The sequence below is a fragment of the Fundulus heteroclitus genome, chromosome 16 (genome assembly GCF_011125445.2).
Source record: "Fundulus heteroclitus isolate FHET01 chromosome 16, MU-UCD_Fhet_4.1, whole genome shotgun sequence".
Lineage (NCBI taxonomy): Eukaryota > Metazoa > Chordata > Actinopteri > Cyprinodontiformes > Fundulidae > Fundulus > Fundulus heteroclitus.
In genome coordinates, this window is record NC_046376.1 from 9,445,655 (window position 1) to 9,470,500 (window position 24,846).

General features: G+C 40.2%; 1 protein-coding gene across 2 annotated transcripts; it reads left to right on the forward strand.

Annotated features, from left to right (window-relative positions):
* The first annotated feature begins 319 nt into the window (after positions 1–319).
* On the forward strand, positions 320–23,581 carry fam117aa (family with sequence similarity 117 member Aa). Of its 2 annotated transcripts, XM_021324678.2 has the most exons (9): positions 320–418; positions 531–863; positions 8,028–8,173; positions 14,258–14,353; positions 14,485–14,598; positions 17,817–17,933; positions 20,316–20,541; positions 20,629–20,803; positions 22,623–23,581. In XM_021324678.2, the coding sequence occupies exons 2-9, from the start codon at positions 737–739 to the stop codon at positions 22,834–22,836; spliced, it is 1,215 nt and encodes a 404-aa protein (XP_021180353.2). In that variant the 5' UTR covers positions 320–418; positions 531–736; the 3' UTR covers positions 22,837–23,581. The 2 variants fall into 2 exon arrangements, with proteins under 2 accessions (XP_021180353.2, XP_021180352.2); XM_021324677.2 differs by having other exon boundaries at positions 20,316–20,803.
* The last annotated feature ends 1,265 nt before the right edge of the window (positions 23,582–24,846 follow it).

The following is a 24,846-nucleotide window of genomic DNA, read 5'->3' on the forward strand; positions in this document are numbered from 1 at the left end:
AAAAGCACAAGAGAGCTTCAGATTACAAGATACCTGCACGTTAGTATAGCAACTCAAGAAATGTTTAGAAAGCATAAAATGAGACATGTGGGTAAGGAGCCTCTGGGGCCCTGAGCCGCATACATGTTGGAGGGTCTGGGTTTGGATGGAGGAGGGGATGGATGGCCCACGTCCTGCAAAGCAGCACAAAAATCTTGACAAAGTGGGTGGGAATCTTTCTTTTTTTGGAGGTGATGGGGGTGGAGGGGTTTGGCTCTCCTCTGCAGAAGACAGATGGACGGGACGTCCAATGGGCGCGCCGTAATGTTCCGCTGCGACCAACCAGATCCGCCCGTCTTACAAATAAAACGCCACACGAGTTAGTTGCACAGGTTGGGGCTGTTGTCATTCTGCAGAGACGGGACGCAAACTACCAAAAGTAAGGCGACCGCGTCGTTCCTCAGATTTCACGCACGTATTTAAACTGTAGACCTCACTCGGGTTTGATTTCTCCATTTTTTATATATATATATATTTTTTCTTCCGCTTAGAGGCGAGCGAGGAAAAAAAATGACTGATCATCACAAAAGAAAGCTCCTGGAGTTTGTGCGTTCAGCGCCTCGGAGAAACTGATTGCAGTATATATATATAAAAAACAAAGGAGCTGCAGTGAACGACGGGAAACCGACGCTAAGCTGCGTTTTCACCAGCGGCTGTGGGAGCGGAGTGTGTGTGCGTGCGTGGGTGCGTGGGGGGGATGTCGGGGAGGAGCGCAGGAGCGCCCCGGGGATGCAGCAACCCCAGCCTGCAGCCCCTCCGGGCCACCGTCCCCTTCCAGCTCCAGAGAGGCTCCGCTCTTCTGCTTGGCAGAGAGCTCAAAGCGGGTAAACGCACACGCAACAGCAGGGGGGGCACGTCCATGTAGTGCGCACACACCAAAGTTTTGTTTTCAGTCACTTTAAAAAAAAAAAAAAAATCCCACTGTGCTTAGAAATCAAGCCTTCATATTTAGGTGAAATATGTCCACTCTTCAGGAAATTAAACCCTAATGTGTTGGTGAAAATTCTCAGTCATTCATGTCATGATCAATCCAAAGAAAAGGCAAAAAAATAAAAAAAAATAAAAAATGAAACAACTGGACTTCTATTCTGTATCTTTAGAATAAAAGTCCAGTTGTTTTATTGTTAACCTTGGTTTTAGATGTGCAATAATCCTGTTAAATAAGAGACTTCAGCTGTTATAGTTATCTCACTAAGTCACTGTTGTTCTTTACCTGGTACCACTTTAATTTACAACGTCAAATCTATATGTATATAAGTCACTTTAAATGTATATAAGTCATCTTAAATCTCTGCGTTATTCCTTTTTTTTTTTCTCAATCCACTGTATATATGTGGATGCACTGTATATACCTCATGCACCTTTTCCTCCTTTTGGCGCCTTCTTTTGATTATTGAGCCGATGTGACATGTGAATTTCTCCACTATGAGATCAATAAAGTGTATCTTATCTTATCTTATCTTATCTTATCTTAGATTGAACCCTAATGTCAAGCTGAACAGCTATGATTGGCAGTGAGTCATAAGACATGTCTTCTTTTATAGAAAGCAAAATAAGTTTCAAAAATTGCAGTTTATAAGAAGGTATTAAAAGTTCTATAAAGCAGGATTTAGGCAAGGCAAGTTTATTTACGCAGCACTTTTCAGTAACAGGACCATTCAAAGTGCTGTTTATTCACAAAGGTACACAGCTAGGTAATGAAGTTTGAGATTGCACAAAAGGATTTCAGAGGATACGAACCTTTGATAAAGAGCATTAAAGTAAAAAAAAAAAAGACAATGATTCTGCCCTGTGTTTATTTGGGTTAATCAGATCAACAAAATTGAGATCAGCTGGAATCATATCAGACAAGCAGGTTTTGACAGTTTTCATCATGGATTCTGAAACACTTGTGTAGTGTTTAAGTTGCACGGCGTTGAACCCTGTGAGACTGAGTTCTGACTGTGGATCCCCAAAGTATGCTTGTATTACCTAAATATAGATTTAAATGAACAATCTACAAGTACAGTGAAGCGGCATGAGGTGTAAACTACAACTTTAGCTTTCTCAACTACCCTCTTTCTGGTGTTGATTTGAATGATAGCGATGGTTTAGATACTGTAGGCCCATAAATGTTGGGGCTGGCTGGTAGAATAGAATGGAATAAAAATATTCTTTATTTCTATTTAGGACTTAGCTCGTTTAAAATCTGGTGATGCAGCTGTTCCGCAGCACACTTTTCTGGGACTTGAAGATCGTGTTAAAGGAACAATTCAACCAGCTCATGTGGTTTTTAATAACAAATTGGCTCAAAGCGATCGGTGAAGTGCTTTGCTAAGGAATTCTGACGTGTGTTTATCTGCATAAACATGCAGATAAATAATGAAAGACAACATGAGAAATGCAACTGACAAATTCAAAAGAGCTCTGATCATTTTGTCTCCTGCCCTCGGCATATATATATATATATATATATATATATATATATATATATATATATATATATAAGGAAAAGCTTGTTTTTTGTGAAGTTTATTAAGAACAATTTACCAAAAAAAAACCGAAAAGAAGACCATGACATGTTCTGTAAGCGACACGCGAAAGCTAAACTGAGTTTGATTGACAGAAAGGTCTGGCTGGAAGCTTTAAAGCAACAGCAAGAAGGCCCATTCTTGTCAGGATCGTAACAGGAGGAGCTTCAGTTTGATTAACTCCATCAAACCTTTCACTTGATTTAGAGCCTTAGGAATAAAAGCACAACCCAATCTGAGGAACCTATGACAACAAAATGAGGTTGCTTGCTAACCCTGAAACCCAACTTTCCTCTCGTAATGTTGTCAGGACACTCGGTTGACCCTTCACACCGTGACCTGCTGGGGATTTCGCTGCACGCTTGATGCTAACAGCACTTTTAAAGGCCTCTTTGTTTCTCTCAGAGCGCCTGTTACTTTAACTAGGTCCATGGAACTCACATCCGCGTGTTATTTATACTTTCTGTCTGCGCTGCAGCCCCGGGCCGACGACAGCGTACTGTGGGTGTGCTTACGGGCTGCTGGTAAATAAACTAGCAGCCTGTGGTGAGAGTTCCTGGCCTTGTGCAGCTTTGCTCCAGGTCAAAAGGCGGGATCCACACCTGTCAGGGGGCCACATAAAGCTGCCAACGTGCACACATGCACACGCCTGCACGCTATTGCACTTCCCTCCCTTACCAAGGGAGGGAAGTCTTAAAGCGCCGACACCAATGTTAAAGACTATGTTTGCGATTGATTGTTTGTTGTCTTGACTTTCTGCTAAAACTGATAAAGTGCTCTTGAAAAACAGTATTTTAGTATGAAATTCAAATGTTTTCCTTGACTGCTTTTTAAATGGTTTAGAAAGCAGTTGAAATTGAATTGAAAATGACGATTAAATAGACACAGAAGCGCCAGGTCTTTCTGTTTAATAGATGAACAGTATCTGAAAATCATTTATAAAATCTATAAATAAATAAATACTTTTTTTAAAACTAGAAATGTGCCTAGGAGCCTCCATGTCCTTAAAAACAGCAGCGCTCCAACTGCAGGTTGCTCAGTGCGAGCCACCAGAACTGACCGAAATAAAGTCCAGTTGCCTCTGATTTAAGCCAGTTTGCTGTTGCGATGACCCGGATAACTGAGAATTGGCACGAGCGTATAAATAACAGGGCAGTAAATACTTTATACCTGTTTATCAGGGTTTTTTTTTGCCCCCTTAATGACACATAAGTCAGAATTACGTGACTTGAAAACCTAAAAATATCTGAAGATGTTCAAATACTGTACTGAAGTGAGTAAAAATTCAACCAGCATTCAAAGACCTCCAGAAAGCTTCATAAACTTTTGAATAAAAAAACAAATAATAAAACAGTATGATAGTTTAAAAGCTGAGTAAAACAAAATGAGGAATGACCTCAGACTTTTGCACAGCTCCTGTACTTCTTAAATGCAGGGATACCACGAACCAGATGTGTACACATTATCAGGAGGACATTACTCTACTTTGAAAGGAAGTTTATATATATATATATATATATATATATATATATATATATATATATATATATATATATATATATATATATATATTCTTATTTATATAAGAATTTATAAAGAAACCCTTGCAAAATAGTTGTTACCTCTTTAGTTGTGTAAAATACAGTAAAATACAAATTTTATTTGTATTTTACTGAGATTTTATGTGATAGATAGACCAATAAAAAAGGAGAGAATTTTTGCAAAGTGGAAGGAGAAGGAGATCGTGATTTTATAACTATTATCGTACCTATTTCTGTCGACTAGCTTTACTTTAGTTTAGCCAGACAAGTAGTATTGGATGGAGAACATCTGTGAACAGCAGTTTTCAGGTCTTGCCACAGATTTTCAATTGAGTTTAAGTCTGGACTTTGACTAGGCCATTCTAAGAAACAAATATGACCCCTTCCATCATCTGCTTGTTGTCCTGCTGGAAGGTTAGTCTCCACCCCAGCCTTCAAGCCTTTTACAGCCTCTAATAGATTTACCTCCAGGATTGTTCTGTCGTTGTGAGGATGTGTGTTTAGGTGGATGTGCAGTCTAGGTTTTCCTCCACACTTAGAAGTGATTAGAATATAATTTATTGTCATTGTTTCATGCAATGAAAAACAGTTTAACGGCCTTTCTTGGGCAATGTGAATAATCAATAAAGGAACGATTTTAAAACTTATCAGATCTCAATTGGAAAATATATCCAGCTGGCTCTCCATACTGATATGGAATGGATCCTGTGTTAGGAACAAATGTTGCAACATAGTTTAAGGACAATGAAGAACTCCAAAGTCACACAGAACGCGTGACTTAAAAATAGATGTAGCAGGCCAGTCCAGTTTGCTGAAATGTCAATATTTATATGGTCCCTGTGTGCTTGTATGCATGTCTGACAACGTTGGGGCTCCTTACGACACAACGGTTAGTGTCCTGGGGTATCTCCTCCCAGATCTTTACCAGGTCTTCACTGAGCTCCTGGACAATCAGAGGTGCAACCTGCTGTCGTGGGATGGATGCAAACATGATATCCCAGAGTTGTCCTGTTGGGTGTAGGTCAAGGAAGCGTGGAGGCCAGTCGATGGTATCAACTCCTTCATCCTCCAAGAACTGCCTGCAATCTTGATGGCATATTGATATGTCATCCTGGTGGTGTTGGACTGCCTGTAGGGTCCAGGTATCGCCTCATGCCACCAGTAGCGACAATGGCCCTGGTTGAATTTAAAACTACTGAAAAGCAGTCAAGAAAATGGGGAGGAAAAAAATGTCTTTGCGGTCTCCACCTGCAAAACCATTCTTGCACTGCAAAAAGGGAACTAAAAGTTAATAAAACAAAAGTACACAAAGTACACAAAACAACGACAGAAACACCTTTGACTGACCTAAGAATAAGACCCTGTTATATTACGCTACAAAAGGGTAACTAAAAGCAAGTATAATTATCTTAAAATTAATGTATTTTCCCTTGATTAGAGCAGCTAAATAAGACTATTTGCCAGTGGAATGAGTATTTTTACCCCTAAAATAAGATCATTTTATATTTAGCACTTGAAATAAGATAACAGAGATGAAATGTTATTTTAAGAGCGAAACTCTTATTCTATTGGCAAATAGTCTTATTTACCTGCTCAAATCAAGGAAAAATGCACTCATTTCAAGAAAATTTTACTTTTAGTTCCCTTATTGCAGTGTGTTTTTGGGGTTGTCTCATTATTGCTCCTTTAGTGTGTCTGTTGTTAGTTTTATGAACACCAGAACAATGATTAATGACCCCCCCACCCAACTACTGAACTGGCCAGATAAAATATTCCACAAGTTTAACTGACTTGGTAGCAGGGGCGGTTCTAGATAGGGGCCAACAGGGGCCCATGCCCCTGTAGAAATGGTACTGGCCCCTGTTATGGCCCCTGTACTAAAGACTTAACATTAAATAAACTTCTAATAATTATTTGCAATGGCAAAGAAACCATAATTGATTGGTCACTTTGACCAATTTTATTTTTTACCTATACAGTTTTACTCTAAGAAGGATTTAGAAATTAAGATGTTTCACGTTTAGCTTTAGCCGTATTGAGCTGGGGGCAAAATTTTCAACTGCTAGATCAGGTGTCTGAAACCTGCAGTTCCAAAACCACAAGTGGCTCACTTTATTACACAGTTAAATATTACAATTTTATTGTTTCACTTTTTGTTCTGTCCCCCTGTGAAAAAACACTGGCCCCACCTCGGCCCCCCCTGGTAAACTTGGTCTAGAACCGCCACTGCTTGGTAGTATTATAATCTGAATAAAAAGCATACCTTTAATTTTTTGAGCTCAAGAAAACGCTAAGTATTAAACAAAACAAACCTTATTCACTATATTCTGACCGTCAGCTGTCTTCAAATGATGGAGGTGGTTGATTTGACCGCTCTGGCTTGAAAAGTTTTTGCGTCTATTGGATTTGGTTGCTAAACCTTTTACTAGATGGGAGTAGTGAGGAAAGAACTTGTCTGGTGTTAGTGGAGTCTGCTGCAATGGTGCCGGCGCTCCTCAGGAGTCTGCAGGTGTTCGTGTCCGTCAGAGAGGGCAGCTGTGATTCAGTAACGTGTTCCGCTGGCCTCGCCGCCTGCTGCAGGTTCTTCCTGTTCTCCCGAGAGCAGCAGGAGGACCACACAGTGCCGGAATACACCAGCAGGCTCTCTATCACGGATCTGCAGAAGTTGGTGAGCAGCTTGTGAGGGAGGAGAACGCGTTTGAACTTCCTGAGCACACAGGATCTTTGCTGGGATTTGCCCACGTGAGATCTGCGTGTTCCAGGTGAGGTGAGCAGGGAACCTGCAGTTATCACCTCTCTGTATCGAGAGGGGAGTGTGTTTGTGTGCTCAGTAATTACTTCTTTTGTCGTTGAGACGTTGAGGTCCGGGTTATTTTTTTTCCAGCGCCACAGTCTCAAGTTATTTTTAGTCGAATAGATTACTGTAACGGTGTTTTCACAGGTCTGACTAAAAAGTGGATCAGACAGCTGCAGCTGATCCAGAACGCTGCTGCCCGCGTCCTTACTAAGACTAAGAACCTAGAGAACATGGACCCGGTTCTGAAGTCCTCACTAAGACTAAGAACGTAGAGAACATGGACCCGGTTCTGAAGTCCTCACTAAGACTAAGAAAGTAGAGCACATCACCCCAGTTCTAAAGTCCTTACACTGGCTCCCTGTATCTCAGAGAATAGACTTTAAAATCCTTCAGTTAGTCTATAAATCCCTGAATTAGCACCTAAATACATCACAGACTTGTTATCAGGGCATCAACCCTCCAGACCACTCAGGTCTTCTGGCTCCAGCCTGCTCTGCAGAACCAGAACCAGACATGGAGAAGCAGCATTTAGTTCCTTTGCTCCACTTATCTGGAACAAACTTCCAGAAAGCTGTAAAAGTGCTGAAAGCCTGAGTTCCTTTAAATTGAGATTAAAAACACATTTGTTTAAAATTGCCTTTGAATGTTCAAGTTAAACTGTTTTACTGTTTTCAAATGTTCTTTTTTTGTTTCTACATTCTATCCCTACTTGCTTTTATTCCTATATTTTAATCATGTAAAGCACTTTGCATTGTCTCTGTACTGAATTGTGCTATATAAATAAATTTGCCTTGCCTTGGACCTCCTTTCTTGAAGGCCGACATTTTTAGGACATTTTTGACCAATCTGTATAATCTGACCCAATCTGTATAATATGATTGAACTTGATTTTGTAAAGTGCCTTGAGATGACATGTTTCATGATTTGGCGCTATATAAATAAAATTTAATTGAATTCTTATGAGGAATCAGACCTACAACAGTGGTCATGTGGTGTAAAAATCTTCAAGATGCTGTTTGTTCACTAATGTTCTCTAATGTCTGTCTGCCACATAACGTCAGTGGAATTGAATGCACGGTCTACAACAAGCTAAGACACACACTTGATTACTTATTTTTTTCTTTCTTCTGTTTCCAAAAGTTGAGAAAACCACGGCTCGTCCACCGAGACCCACGATTCGTCGGACTCTCTCCTTGGATACAATCGTGGGACCATATCTGCAGGGCCAGTGGCCCAAAGAGGCAGAGGGCACCGCGTCTGCCTGTGTCAATGACAAAGCCACCCAGGTAAATGCCAGTGTATAGTAAAACCCTCCAATTAGTCTTAGATGCTTTAAAATGAGCCGTGTCATGGAAATAAAACAGGAATGTCACAGACATTCAGCTGCTTGGGGAACTCATTTCTCATAAAAACCTGTTCTTGTGTGTTGCCGAGTTGAACAAGCAGACGGGTTTAAACTCCCGGTGCTCGTCAGATCTCCATTTTGTGTATGTAAAGACAAGATATCTGATGTAGGCTCTGCAGGTGTCTGGTGGGTGGGAGGGTGTTCCAGTTTGATGCAGCGGGTGGAAAGCAGCCAACTGGAAATAGTCGTTTTTTGTTCTTCTTCAAACTGCTGTTCCTCCCTTGCTTCCCCTCCACCACCCCTCGACAGTATCTGCCCAAAAAACTAGTGCACACAAAGCCCAGACGTAACATCGCAGAGCTCCACGTATCTCCGTCTTCGCTTCTGACACAGTTTAAAGCACCGCAAGAACCCCCTTCGCCTCCATTGTGAGGAAAAGACCCCTCCTGACCTCGTTATACAGACACCCCATCCCCCAGAGCTCCCCTCAAGCACACCATCGACCCACCTCTTTTCGCCAAAGTTCCTCTGCATTATGTCAGATGGTATTGCATGCAGACCCCCCTGCAGTTTCATTCTTTTTCGTGCAATGAGCAGTTATATCACCGAGCTTCTCTGGCATTTGTCTAAAAACCAGAGAAGAGGCTGAATTTTACACTTTGATCTCTGATCATCATATACCCACGTCATTAATGAAAGCACCAGAGCTCATATTTAGGCCCAACTCCTGACACATGAGTTTGAGCTAACTGTTAACATTAGCAGGCCGATATTTACCGTCAGTTTAACAGATTGCCAATTAGCTCAAACTACACGGTGCAGCTGTCACTGCTAGAAATCTCATCGCTTCAACAAATACTGAACTAATTATTATTAGTCAGTTCTTCACAGCAGTTATAAATACACATCCCCCCCCCCCCCCAACACGATTATTTAGAGAAACGCTTTACTGATTAATGCCCGGCAGATTGTTGCAACCTTAGATGGACGCTGCAAAACTTTTCACATGTGTTTCCCATTGGGTCACGCACACACACACACACACACACACACACACACACACACACACACACACACACACACACTTGTTTAAAATACAAATCAAAAAACCTAATTGACACCATAGTGCTAAGCGTAACCCCTAGCCCTGAAAAAAAAAAGAAAATGTCCTCACTTCACATCAAAGTCCTAACTTTACTAGGAAAATGAGCAAAAAATGTTCTCAATCAGCTGCAAGTACAAGAACACACAAACATGCACGCTAAATGCAGTGTAAATGCCACACACGGGGTCTCGTCTGCCATTTGGAGCAACTTGGAGATCAGTGACTGGCTCCAAGATGTGAAGAGAACTGGGATTGAACTCAAAACTAGGAAAAACTAAAAAATTCACTAATGTTAACTGGATTCTGCACCTTGGCACTTTGATTTTTAGAAAATTAAATGTAATCAATAAAAAAAAGTTCATATTTCAGTCGAGACCAATGTATAAGTGGACCAATTATCCCTGGTCAGTATTTCTTGAGTGGCAAAGAAATTCATGTTTGCTGGATTCATTTCCTTCTGATTCCCTATTTTTACTTCCCAAACAGTCTAATAACCAAAACTTTTTACTGGTACTGAAAACAGTTGCATGTATAAATAGCTAATTTATTTTCTATATTTATTAAAAGACTGGCTATTATGTAGATTACGTTGGTCCATAGAAAAAGGAAAGACAAACAAGACAAGTTAATCTTTATAGCACCATTCATACCCGAGGCAATCCAAAAGGGCTTTACAGGAAATCGGAGGAAAGATATTAAAATCACAAAAGCATTTTAGCTTTGATTGAAAAGAAAGCTTAATATATTATATACTTAACAGCATTGCATAAAAATAAGAGGTTAAAATGCAAATTTAAATCATCAAAATCTTCAACTCATTGTTCCGGGATTATTATGTTGTCTAAGTCCATTCAAACATGCGTTTGATCAGGCAAACAGTTTACTGGTGGGATTTTTTTTTTTCCTTCATTGAAAGCTGCTGTAAACAATTATGTTTTCATTCATCATTTGAATTTTACATGATCCCACAGTTTCTGCACATCTCAGGTTTTCAGAGAGTTTATTCCAGAGCTGAGCAGCATAGAAAGTAAATGCTTTCTCCTCTTGTTTGGTTCTGGAAATGCTACGTAAGCAGGTCTATGAGGACCTGCTGGTTTCTGATTGACAAGCAGCTCAGAAGTGTATTTTAAGCCAAGAACATTCAGTGCATTCATGACCAACAGCACAATTTATAAATCTGTCCTTTTGCAAACAGCGAACCAGTGCAGAGACTTGAGAACTAGTGCGAAATGATTCACTTCTCTGGTGTTGGTCAGGACTCTGGTAGCTGCATTTTTTTAGATGAGCTGAAGCCGCCTGATTGAGTTTTCGCATAGACCAGTGAAGAAACCTTTACAATAAAATAAAGAAGTCAAGAATCTATTGTCGTTATGTAATCATAACGAAATCTTGGTGACGAACTCAGCCCAGAACTAACATAACATTAGACATAAAACAAAGACATAATGTTCAAGTTGGCTGCACAGACATCCCATCTTAAGAAGCTAAAAATTGTGCATCTTGTAATGTAGGTGTATGTGACGAACCCGATAATCAAACCAACACAGAGTTATGTTTAAAAAGTTTATTGAGAATGTAGTGGAAGAATGACCAGAGGATGCAGGCTGAGGCTGACTTGAACAGTTTTAGCGATCAGAACCAGACTTGAACCGGAAGCGGAGCTGCAGGCAGAACCAGACTTGTGTTTCCAGTGTGAGCAGAGCGACACACAGGATCCAGCGGCTCCAGGCGGTGCACACAAGCTCTAGTAAGCAGACGAGTGAGGGCAGGGCGAGGACTGTTCACAGGGATAACGCAGGCAAAAAGGTTGCTGGTGCAAACAACACATAGAGGCAGGGAAACAAGACGAGACGCTCTGACAGGGAGCGGATGAGTGAGGCAGGTGTAAGTAGGCAGGTGATCCAGGTGAGTCTGATCAGTGGTGGCAGCAGGTGGAACCGATTAAGCTGACTGGTGGCTAGGTAGGAGAGGAGCACAGTGGATAGTGACTGAGCAGCGTGGAATAGCTTGAGGGAAATAAGTCCAGAAAGTCCCAAAAAAAAAATAAAACAAAATCCCAAAAATCATGACAGCATCTGATATATTTAAATAGATAGATAGATAGACATCTTTATTGTAATTTTGTATTCACAGAGTGCGTACAGAACGAAATTTCGTCTGCATACAGCTTGAAAAAAGTCACTCTAGAAATCACTCTAAAAAATCACAGTAGATTGCACTATTTTTCTTGGATAAAGATGCAGCAGAGATTTATGTAAACAGTTGAAATGAAAACCAATGTAACAATGTAGACAATGCAGGGGAAATAGATGGTGTGCTATTCACGTGTGGTACAGAGTCCATTTGTGGCTTCAGCATTTCAGCAGCATGAAGCATATGTGCAAATGTGTAAATGTGCAGTTATGCGAGTGTGGTGCAGTGTCCATTTTGGGTTTCAGCAGTTCACAGTCCAATTAGTGGCTTCAGCAGTCCAGCATTCTGAAGCATGTGTGCAAATGTGTAACCTAAATGTTCAAGTCATCAAAGACAGATAGGCGTCACTTTACCGTGTAAAATACGGTGCAATTGCATGAATGTATCATGACAGACTGAAAAAGGGCAACATTAGCTACGTTTACATGGACAAAAGTAATCAGATTATAGGGCCAATCGAAATAAAAATGCGTCATGTAAACAAGCCAAGTGGAATATTGTGATCGGATTAAGCTCAATCAGAGTGAAAGCGTAATCTGAAACAGAGAAGTGGTTTATGCCAATAGATAATCCCATCCACGTGCATATAAACACTAAATGTTTGTCTGGCTCAGCTTATTCTAAATGTGACAAACTGACCCGAGTGCGCATGTGCGCCCGACATAAACATGACGTATTTCCTTGTTGGCAAGTGGCGGAAATACATCGGGAAGTAAAACTGTTTGGGTTCCTTATACGACCTTTCTGTTCGAGAAAATAAATGAGCTCAAAATTGTTGCTTACTCAGTAATGTTTCAGCCGTTATTAGAACATCGTGCAAGTCCAGCCTGGGAGCTGGGAAGACAAACAAGTAATGAAATTACATTATCTCACTGCTGTAACCAGGGTCCGAAATTAACACTCGACAGATGCCAAATGCGAGTAAATTTTCTGTTTGGTGAGTAAATTTCATAGGGCTAGCTGCCACATGGCGAGTAAATGTTAGTACCAAATAAATTGTGTTTTCTCAGTCATCATTTAAGTGGATGCTTCTTTATGTTCCTCTGCTTTCATGTCGTATGACAACAAACGTACACAAACACTCGTATGTGTGACGTGAGAACGACAGCAACTACGTCATGTCCGTTTGCTAACAGCTAGCGTGTAGCTCAGGCTAATTCCGTAACAGGATTATGTGGAGATATTCAGCAGGGGTCAGTCAGAATTACTTTGGCCGGTTTGATTTTTACGTCTATCGGCCAACTTGGTCGGTGAATCAGGAAGTTAATTTTGGTCACTGGCTGTAATCCTCTTCCCTTCCACGTGCTACAACACACTTTAAAGATATTAAGGTACCTGACCTGTCTTATCCATTAATTGTTACGTAGATGAAAATTGCATACCTCTGCGATTTGAAAATTTATTTTTTTTAAATTGCAATTATATTGCAAATGCGACTAATTGTCCAGTCCTAATATGCACATGCCAAATTTCATATATATATATATATATATATATTTTTTTTTTTTTTCTTATTTCAATTTGGCAACATATCAGCACATATTTTGTGCAGATCCGTTGTATAAAATAAGGCTAAAAAAATCATTGAAATTATAGGTTGGAATGCAACCAAATGGGTAAAAAGCCAATGGGAGTGAATGCTTTTGCAAGGTGCTGTATGTAGCAGCTCTATTGCGTTTGGATGGAAACATTAGCCGGGCGGGCCAAATTCTCAACTACGTTTTAAGTCTTTTTATAGGTTGGTGTCCCATGATGCCCTGCTCATGTTATGGGAAGGTTGAGATGTTAGATTTGGACGATTACACGGGGAAGGGGGATTAAGTAGTTGTAACATTATGCCAATGACACTGGGTGACTCGCTCATGCTGTATTCTGACCTATTTAGCCTGCCGGACTTTCGTCTCAACTGAGGAGGACATGATATTTGTTTTCTTCCTTTTCTGTAGAGCTGTGAAGCTGGTAGCCTGAGATGAGGTTGTGTTTCTTAGGGACAGAAAGTCTTAATGTGCTGCAGGGAGCGAACGCTGTGTGCGTCTTCATGTCTGGCTGACTGAGGCCTGCTTATGAATACGGTGGAGCCCCCAGAGTGGGTCGAGTCGTGTGAGAAGCTGTGCAAGTGCATCGATGAGGTACCGATAATTTAGGAATCCGATCCTGTTGGATAGTCCAACCTGGAACTGAAGCGGTGAGGATGAACGTCCAGTCGTCTGCTCAAAACCTGCAGTTTGGGGTCATCAACCAGGCTCCCGCTGGCAGGAGATCAAGAGTTAATGTGAAGAAATCGGTATGGAAATACCAGAGCATGGTGACTGAAAAAGAAGAAGTGCAACAAAATGTTTGCTTGTTTTTGTCTTTGCTCCCAACTATGTGAAAATAAGGTTAGGGTATGTGCATAAGTGCAGTGGGGTGTTGAATTCGTTTTTTTTTTTTTATGTGTGCGTGTTTGTGGGGCTGTTTTTGCAGCTCACAGTGGTTTCTTGTCGCCTTCCTCTGTACAGCTGTTGTGGGACAGGTGTGCGAGACAGCTGTGGGGCTCAGCTTCTCGAGCGGTAGAGCTAATTGTCGTTTGCTGGCTCAGCAGAAAATGTGGAGTTCCTCCGAAAGGTCAAAAACTGCTGACCACTGTAACCTCACCTAAACAGGCTCCTTTGATCCGCGTATCCACCCTCGACAGTGTGAGAGCAAACACTGGACTCCTTGTTCATCTTACTGTGTGTGTTTTTAAAGACTCCATGTTCCTGGACAGACGAGACCCAGGGAAGGAAAAGTGTGGGTGGGCACAAGCGCTCGGCGTCTTGGGGCAGCGCAGAGCACCTGAAGGAGGTAAGGACTTTATTAAAGTTGTTAAAAATTTCAATATTAAAAGCCCCCTAAGATAAAGTTTGTGACCTTTTCTTTTTAGAGTTAAGCCAAGCTGGATCCTAAATTATTTTTGATCTCCTTTCTGCCCTCAGGTGGCCAAACTGAGGCACCATCTGCAGAAACGCTCCAGGAATGCGCCTCCCTCTGCAGGATATGAGCTCCCCCACAGCACACTGTCGCCAGGACAAGCAGCTGGCGTAACTCAGGTAGCCTTCTGACACTTTTCTTTATAATCAAGTGTTTTCAAGCTCAAAATCATTCGTACCTCTCACAGTGTAAAGTACATTTTACATTGTAATGAGTGATGTAATTCCCATAATTATTTCACCACTGATTATGTAAAGTGGTATAAATCCTTTTTAAATTGCTGCTTTAATAGGAAAACTTTTAATATCGATCCTTCTATAATATTCTATTATCCATTGAGAGATGCCCGTCTCATTTACTGTCCGAAACACACTTTTTGTCTGAGTTAAATTTTTCAAAATCTGAATCTACCAGGGTATGAATAATTTGGGTCTTAACTGTATATAAAGACAGCAGTGTTGGTTAGAGGTTTATAGTCAGTTATCATGGGTATGATCTCATGTTGGTTTTAGGATTTAGTTGTGGCATTTGTATGACTAATATTCCTTGGTGGAAAGGTGAAACAAAATACTTGATTTTTAACAGAAATCGGTCTATAAGGCTGAAGGTGTTGTGGATTTTCTAATACAAATATACAATAAATTGCAAAAAAAAAATGTAATTACCCACCCAAATATTTTAATTTAGGCTTCCCTGATGGCAGGTGTATATAATCTAGATTCTAGCCATGCAGTAGCCACTGCTAGCCACTGCTTCTACAACTATTTATGAAAGAATGGGTCGTTCTCATGTGGCTCACTGAATCCCCGTATTGTACTACGGCAGGATGTCCCCTGTACAATAAGTCCAGACAGGAAATGTCCTTGTCACATTATTCCCCAGTGAACAATTAGTGGTATTATAGCAAAGGGATAGAAATTGTAAACAAGAGAAACTCAGTCACTCAGTCATAAAGTGATGTGCAGAGATTGGCGACTTTCTGCAGAAGCCATAGCTACAGACCTCCAAACACCATGTTGGCTTCAGATTAGCTCAATAACTTGGTGGAATGGGTTTCAGATGGTGAGCAGCTGCATCTAAGCTTTAATCCATCAGGTACTATGCAAAGTGTCACATTCAGTGATGTAAAGCATGCCAACATTGGACTCTAGAGCAGAGAAGACATGTTTATGAAGTGACAGATCGTGCCTTTCTGTCTGACAGTCCAATACACGAGTCTGGATTTAGCAGTTGCCAGGACATTGGCTCTTACCTGACTTTTGTTGTCATTAAAGTGTGTTTTAGAGGATATTATGGTGTTTGGGAGTTTTTTTAGGAGTTGGACTCAACCCCTTAGTTCAAGCGTAAAGAAAAACACTTAGTAATTCAATATACCGAGACATTTTGAGCAGCTTCATGCTACTTGCCAGAAGATTTTTCATAACTCCGTAACGCTGGCCAACATCATATTAAGCCCTATGGCTTAAGAAAGGGATGTCACCCAAGTTGGTATACTGTATAGGCGAAAGGAGACGAGTGAATACTTTTGGCAGTATAGTGTGTATACAAGCTTAAATATGTATGTACACACAACAGGACCAGTACATGCTTTAAGGCTAGGGTCGGCGATTGTGAAATGGGGAAGCTGGTAGTTTATCGGGAAATGTGGAGCATTATAAACGCCGCCATTAAAAGGGTTAATGTTAGGGTTAGGGTGGGATGGAAGGACGATTTTACCCACCATAACAAAAAGTATTTCTGAACAGGGTTGCCAACTACAGCTTTAATCTCCCGCAGCGAGTTGCAGACATATCAAAAAAATTTTCTTAGCTATCAACTGGGTTGTGGCAGATGCTGGAACACCAGTTTTGCTTCTAGGGATGAAGGAAGTTTTACACAAACATTGACTGGTTACCAAATGTAACAATATACGTCCCTTAAAATAACTTACTAATAATATTTTTTGCATTAAGATGGGGATCCAATAAGACCTTGCTAGCTGAAACCTGTTATACTGTAGTTTGGAGACCATAACTATTTGACAGTACGTCCAGTTGGGGAAAGCTTTCTTCATGTCTGGCTGACTGAGGCCAGCTTATGAATAACATTGATATTATAGATGATACAGTGAGTGGGTCGAGTCGTTTGAGAAGCTTCGCAAGTGTTTCAGTGAGATACCAATAATTTAGGAATCCGATCCGGTTGGATTGTCCAACCTGGAACTCAAACAGTGAGGATGAACGTCCAGTCGTCTGCTCACAACCTGCAGTTTGGGGTCATCAACCAGGCTCCCACTGGCAGAAGATCAAGAGTGAATGTGAAGAAATTGGCATGGAAATGCTAGAGCATGGTGACTGAAAAAGAAAAAGAGCACCAAATTGTTTGCTTGTTTTTGTCTTTGCTCCTAACTATGTGAAAATAAGGTTAGAAATTCAATTTATTCAATTCATACACTATGTGATGGTGAAGTTTGGGTGTTTTTTTATGTATGCGTGTTTGTGGAAGTGGGGCGTGGTTTCTTGTCGCCTTCCTCTGCACAGCTGGATGTTGCTGTACATCTGACACAAAGTATCATCTTTAAATAAAAGGAAATTGCTCATTTTCCCTGGTCACAAACTAGGAAAAACCAAGGCTCAAGCCTAATAAAGTATAAGAAGCTGGAACAGCAGCGTCGCTGATGGTGATCAAGCCAGTTTTAGAGATACATGGACTGTTTACCAAATATGGCAGTTTAAGTCCCTTAAAATAGCTTGGTAAAATTTTTTAGGCATTAAGATGTGCATATACTGTAGTTTGGAGACCTAATTGTGCGAAAATACATTCCAGTTGCAGAGCATGAGGGCTTTATCTCTTCAGGAGAAACAGCTCTTCAAATGTTGCAATTGTCAGCCCTATAGGTCTTTCCTGGAAAGGTTTGAAAAAAAATCTGAATTTAATGCATGTCATTTGGAAGCAACCTATCCTAATACAATCCACACTTTGAAACATCGTTGCTCTAAAACTCTGAGTCCAAATGGAGAGCTTGAGGGCACCTGAGGCCGTCCATCTGGTCTTCACTGGATTTTCCCCCACCTTCTTTAAGACGTACCTTTCTGAAATGGTTGGTTCCTCTTTTATTTATACCAAGCATTTCTTCACAAAGCAGCCAAAGTAAAAAGAAAAGTTTTTAAAGGCTTTCAAAAAGCCTGGATAATGACAACCGTTCTAAAATATTGGGAAAAAAAGTCTTGCTGCTTGGAAACAAAGTATAAAAAGCACAGATTTGCATAGTTTTAGCTGTCATGAAGGCTGTTTTGTTGTGTTGCACATGTTTAAACATCTGATAGTGGTTATCATTTCACTGTTTTTTTTTCTGCAGACAGTACCCATGATGCCTCTGAACAGACTTGCACCGCGACTGAGACGGAGCGTTGAGGGTCTCAGCTTGGAGCTGGAGGAGGTGTTTGTGTCTGAGAAACCAGTTGAGCAACATGAGGTTAGCCCACTAAGTTAGTTTCATTCATAAATCAAGATCAGCAAGGGAAAAACCAAACAATAGTTTTTTTTTTCACTTTAAATTGTCCTGTTTCCATACACAGTGGATCTCAGAAGTGTAAAAAAGGAGATCAAGACAAATATTACAAAACTTGTCCCAACTTTAAAAGAATAAGCATCTTGCACTATTTTTGTTTTGAGGATTGTTTTGTCAGGTACATGCCTAACATCAATGATATTAAAACTGAATAACTTTACATTAAGTTCAGCTGGCCTATTTGGATTTTCAGACTCATTTGTATCCTTTAGCTGAAGCCGTAGTCGTCAATAATTGGACTAAATATGAGACAGTGACGCTACAAATACTTGATATTTCACCAGAATTGATGAAAAGATGAGAAGACAAAACTGGTCAGGAAAGATTGCCACACTGCAAAAACGGATGCAAAAACAAGGGGTCTATTTGTCCTCGATTTGAGCCTGTAAATAAGATTATCTGCCAATGGTATGAGTATCTTTACCCCTAAAATAAGATAATTAGACATCCTGCACTTGAAATAAGATGATGGAGATGAATTGTTCCTACTTTAAGAGGAAAAATCTTATTCCATTGGCAAATAGTCTTATTTACCTGCTCAAATCAAGGACAAATACACTTATTTTAAGAAAATGTAACTTATTTTTAGTTCTGTTTTTGCAGTGCAAAAAACTTCATAGCACCAGTCAGTGAGTTCAAAAGTTTCTTTAATGCACCTTCAGGATCTGGAGACCTGTTAACTCAACCAACACAGGGAGTAGACATTTAAAAGAGCTAATTTTAAGTAAACTGGTGAACAGGAAACGACTGGAACACATATCATGATCTCTGTAGAGAGGAGAACAAGCTTAGTGGCCAGGAATAACTCAGTGAGGGTGACAAAATATTGACTAAGCACCACTAACCTTCTCAGATGCTGGGAGGTTGCACTGGCTCTGGGGATTGATCCTGACGGGTTCGTCTGGAAGATCCGGATCACTTGGTGACTGATCTGGATCTTGTTGTCGCTATGAAGGGCAAGAACCAGTGGGGTAGTCGTCAGTTCAGGGGACATGCACAGGGAGACAGTCCACAGGGCAGAGGAGGGCTAGGCTATAGAGCAATCCAGGATCCAGGCGAGAGAGGCACAGGCACCATGCAGAGGTTTCCAAGTGGGGCAGAGACAGGAGAAAGGTCCCAGGTCCAGGCTTGGGACATACATGGCAGGCAGGAGAATCCATAAAGGGGCAGAGGCAGACAGGCTTGGTTGCGAGGCAAGGTAGGAAGTGCTCTAGAGATCAGAGGCCAACAAGCGTATCCGACAGGAACAAGGCAAGAAGGAGTAAACAGGAACAAGACAGTTCAGTAACAGGAGATAAGAACCCTGGATGGTCTACTCAAGAATCTGGCGGTTACATGCTGGGAGGGTCAGGAATATATAGTGCTCCTCCCAGCTGTGTGCCGCAGTTGCAACTACTCAGCTCTGATTGCCGGTGAAGCACCGGGAGCAGGGTGTGGCGTCATGGGACTGCACACAGCAGCTTCTCAGGCAGGAACAGGAAGGAGTCATTAGTTTCTGCCAGGAACTGATCAGTGAAACCAGGAGGTGGCAGCATTGTGATCAGGGGTCACTTTTCTTTAGATGAAACTTGGGTTTCCGTTAAGGCCAAGATCAAGACCGAGACAAATTTATCGATTAAACAGGTTTAACAAACATGCTTTACAATAATAGCTACAGAAAACCAGGACACAAAACAGATAACAGAACAAAACAATGCCTGTCAGGTTCAACCCAAACCTTTGGGTGTCTGACTTCACTAGAACAAAATTACAGCTTTGAGAATGTTGAGTCCAGTCCAGAGCTAAATCTGACCAAAATGAATGCGGGATCATCTGAACGATCTAGTGTGGACAAATATTTAAAAGTCAAGATATATGATGCTGATCGACTCCAACCAAAAAGTCTGATTGCTGAAATTTATTGAACATGTGCTTCAAAACAGAAAGTCTATTTATGGTACCTAGGTTATTTTACTGTTATCTTTGTTTTTACTTTTTCTGTTGAACTGTACGCAGCGCAGCGTCTTACATTAAAAGGGTAAAAAAGTTTACATCACAAGGTTTTCATTTTAAAAAGGCTATGTACACCTTTTAAGAACCACTGGAAATTCAACGTATTCAAAGTTGGGATTTAGTTACTCAATGCCTCACAAATGTCACATTTCTCATTACATATAAGCATGGAATTCTTTGAATAAGTTGCTTTTTGTCATAAACTAGTTTACATTATTGAATATTATGTGAAACAGCTAGACTTTAAATTCATTGAGCGTTTTGTAGCTTTAAATTACCTCTTGAACATTCCAGATTTTGGATATCCCAGACGGCCACAGGGCCCCCGTCCCCGCTCAGAGATGCAGCAGCGGCTCTCAGAGTGAACCCTCTCCAGGACCCTTGGATCCTTCCCTCCTGTCTCCTTCCCAGTCTCCATGTCCTCTTGATTCTTCGCCCCTGTCTGCTTCAAGTTCTCCGTGCCACCTTAATGCGTCACCTTTGTCCCCATTCCCACCGCTGTGTCCCATGTTGGAGCCAGGTTGGACTCTGGACCGTGTCGACACCGAAATATCCGTTTTCAGCTCCCGTGTTTGTAGCGGCAGTGATGACGTGTGTGTCTGTGCAGAGCCTGCAGACTGTGAGGGCTTGTGTCCTTCTCCATCAGCATTGCCTCCTCCATTTGCACTGGAACCTCCTCCGCTGCAGCCCTACTCCTCTTCCCCTCGTCCAAACAAAACCTACTCCTTCCAGCGCGAACCGCCAGAAGGCTGTGAGCGAGTTCGAGTATGCGAGGAAGCAATGTAAGTTTTTATTTTAAACTAGGATATGGAAATGGTTGCAAGAAACCAAGTTTCAATGTGTGCTTTTGCCTCTTGCTACCCTCCGACTATCATACCCTGTACTTTAATTCATGCTGTTGCAGAGTGATTAAAGTAGAAATTCATTCATAAATGTATTCAGCTGAAACATCCTAATTATGTTGCAAACTTTGAGTTATACTAGTATAAAACAATAAGAACGCACGCAGTATCAAAACTAGGGTTCTTACTGTGTTGATAAGATAAGATAAGATAGGCTTTATTGATCTCACATTGGAGAAATTCACATGTCACATCGGCTCACGTGACATTTTGATTTATTATGTTTACTAATCATTTTAATTAAATATTAACTGTAGTTATAATGTTTTTGTTTTACTCAAACATGGGTGTTTAAGGTATAAATTCATTGTAAGCTTAATCAAAAAGAAACATTTTAAGCCTAGTCTTAAAAGTACAGGGTGTCTTCCTCACAGGCTAAAACACAGTAGAGGAGCCCAATAACAGAAATATCTACCTTCCATTTTACTTTTAGTATTTTTAGTAAAAAAGTATTTTTAGTATTACGCAACAAAGACTAAAATGACTGTAAAAGTATCTTATCTGGGCCTTTAGGAAATACATAACTGGATCACTTTTTAAACTACTTAGTAAAGCACTCTATAATAACAACACGTTTATTACACTGCCACTAATACCACACCAAAGCTAACTCAAGTACAAAACAGGATGTTGTAAAAGCTCAGAATCAAGAAGCTCTGATCAAAGGATAAAAATGAGATCCAAAATCAGATTGTTTTTTTTTTGCTGCAAGAATTTACTTTGCATTTCTTTCTTTTATCTCAATTTACCAACTCACTCTCTTAAAACTAATGATACAATTCTAGGTTGACTGATTGAGTGAAAGTTTTTTTGTATTATTGTTAAAAAACAGGCGACAATTCATTCATTTTATTTCTTCTTTTCATGGTAATGCATTTAAATTATCATTACACAAAACAAGGTCTCAGTTGTATACCATGTAAGAACAAGAAGAACCCTACTCCCTTCTCAGTTCATAATTTTGACAAATATAATTATACATTCTACTTATAATTTTACATTCCATTTCATACATTTTCAAAATTATTTTCTTATACTTAAATGTAAATAGTGAACAGTTCAGTGGTGTGTTCTAATCCTTATAGCTCTTTTTAAGTAATACAATCAATGGCATTAGGTTGTTGGTATGTTAATTACCCCATATTTCTAAACAATATAGAAAATATGGCAAAATCAGAGAACTATACAAAATTCTCATTGACTCATAATTCAACACATTCCATAACTTTACTTAAAACTAAAATATTTTCTTTTACAAATTTTCTTTTTGATATGAGATTTCCATCTTAATTTCCCATCTATTATTACTCCCAAAAATCTAAATTCTGGAACACGTTCAATATAAATTCCACTGAAAATAACTTTGTCAACTTTCTCACTATATTTTTTACTCGGTAATTGCATAAATTTAGTTTTAGTCAAATTCAGTGACAGTTTATTATCCTTAAACTAATTTTGAAGTAGGCCCATCTTTACATTTGCCATTGAATCTCTTGTGCTCTGTTATGTTTGCTAGTATAATTGTTTTGAAATATTTTAGGGGAACTATGTTTGTTACAAGAATTCCAAAATTATAACCAATTTAACCGTAGGCCGTCGTAACATAAAATGTAGTGTTTAAAAAAATAAAAATAAATCTTTATGTATTTTAGCAACCCATACTTAATTTTATGTTCTCTCCGCATCCCTTCACCTCCAGGTCTGCCGGTCAAGACGAGCATCCCCTCCAGCCCTCTTGCCCGGACCCTAATAAAGTCAACTTTACCCCCCATGGTGGCTCTGCTTTCTGCCCAGTCAGCCTTCTGAAACCCCTGCTGCCCTCCATGGACCTCCTTTTTCGCGGCTTGTCTGTGTCTCCCGTCACTGGCTGCTCCGGTCAGGCGTCTCCTACCAGGAATCTGGGCTTGCAGTAGGTGGAAAACTGAGCAGGGTCTCTCAGGACTACGCAACAATGCACTGCCAGGACCTGGAACACTTGATAATGTTTTTTTATGCAGACTGACAATTCAGTGTCTCATCACTGTGAGCCTGTTGACTATTACTCTCTGTGACTGTAAGCGTTTCTTTCCTTCCATGCTTTAGGATAAAGTGGCCTGAAGTTCTGTTGGTTTCTTAATTTCTTTGGCCTGAAAGATATTTTTTTCCTGTAAATTTTTATGCATCATTGAGACTACTTTTATTATGTGATTCAACCTTATGAGACAAAGATTAGACTTCAGGATATAAGTTGCCGATGTGTTAGAAATCCATCCTTTTACATATATTGCCTGTTTTCAGAAAAGAACAAAAAAGAGGGTTTGGTTTTACTGAAATCTCCCAGGTTTTTTTATTTTTTTTATTTTTCATGTCAAAGTAAGTGAATTTATTTCAAAAAGGCAAGCACTTACATTTAAATCGCTTTTACAGTCTATCATAAACATGAAAACAAGTATACGGTGGATTTTTATGCTAAATGCGTTGTCTAAAAAGAAGTATTTCAAAACTTATCCCTTACATTTCTACGTATGTTAGATTAAACAATATTTATTTTCGGACTTTTTAAGGATACGCTGTTATGTATTTGACAAAGAAATGTTGTTTTTTATGTTTAAAATGCATATCACGAGTAGGAGTTAACGTTTTGGTAGATTTCCTTGTCTAAAACTAATTACATCCAAACTGTTTTGTTTATTCCGCTAGGATTTTCCTCAAGTGTTACTATGCTGTCTGGGAAAGTTTGGAAAGAAAGGGAATATAATTGAAGTATATTCCAGGTTGATATAAAGACAAAATAATAAGGAAAAAAAAGTTACACTACCAAGTTTAGCATTTTATATTTCTATATTTTTTCAGATTCAAATGTTTAGATTTTCCTGACAATATATTATGTATTTCTTCACACCAGATACTTTTTAAAGTTACCCTAAATAGACAGGGAACAACACCTTTAACCCTCTACAGTATGCATCATGATGCCAGTTGGGTGTGGGGGGGATTGGATGTTTTTTTAGACATGAAATACACCAAGTAAACATAATCAAGAGACATTTTAAAAAAATATAATTTTTGTTTATTTTTTTGCTTTGTAGCAACACTATACGATGGTGGAAACTTTCAAGTTTTCAAGTTTCATCATGCTGGCAGAGAGTTTGATTTATTATTGTAAAACCCTTTATTTACCAACTCAGGTTATAGTCTAAACAGTCCCAGTAGCATTAACAGTAAACGATGCAAATCATTTGAAAGTTACAACATACGTTTTCAACATTTCGTTGGAATTTTTCATTTCAACCATTGTTTTCATTTGAAGTGAGTGCGTTGATGCTGTCGTCTTCGCCTTACTGCTTGTGGAAGCTGATAAAGCGGTCCCTTTCAGCTGTGAGGCAAAGGTAGGTCTCCCACTTGGTGAGCTGCACTCTGACCACACCCATGCAGCCTGGGTATTTGCACCGGCCCCTTTTTCGCCATGGCAGCAGGCCGGTGATCAGTGCTGTCCCAACGCACAGCTGCTGCTGGAACTGGTGCAGTGGTAACTCTGCTCCTTCTCACAGCCAGGTCTTCCTCAACATGTTGGAAGGGTCTTCCCCTGTTCTTCCTCCACTCCATGCAAAGGCAGCTTGCAACTTCACTTTTGAACCGGAGCAGGCTGTGGACCTCTCTTTGTGGGATGCTGCAGACCCTGCACTACAAAAGCCAAGCCTTGACAAATGTGAAATCCATCATGTACCACTTCTTAGACCTCAGCTTTGTTCAGTAAAGAGCGATGAGTGAATCTTTGAGATCCACTCCTCCCACGCTTTTGTAGTTCTGGATCACCGCTTTGTTTTCTTTCTTGTCCCATCTTTGCACTGTCACTGTGGGATTATAGCTGAGGCAAATGTTGAGAGGAGTGTGACAGCACGACGGTCATACCATTTCACTGCCCTGAGCTGGACTCCATCATG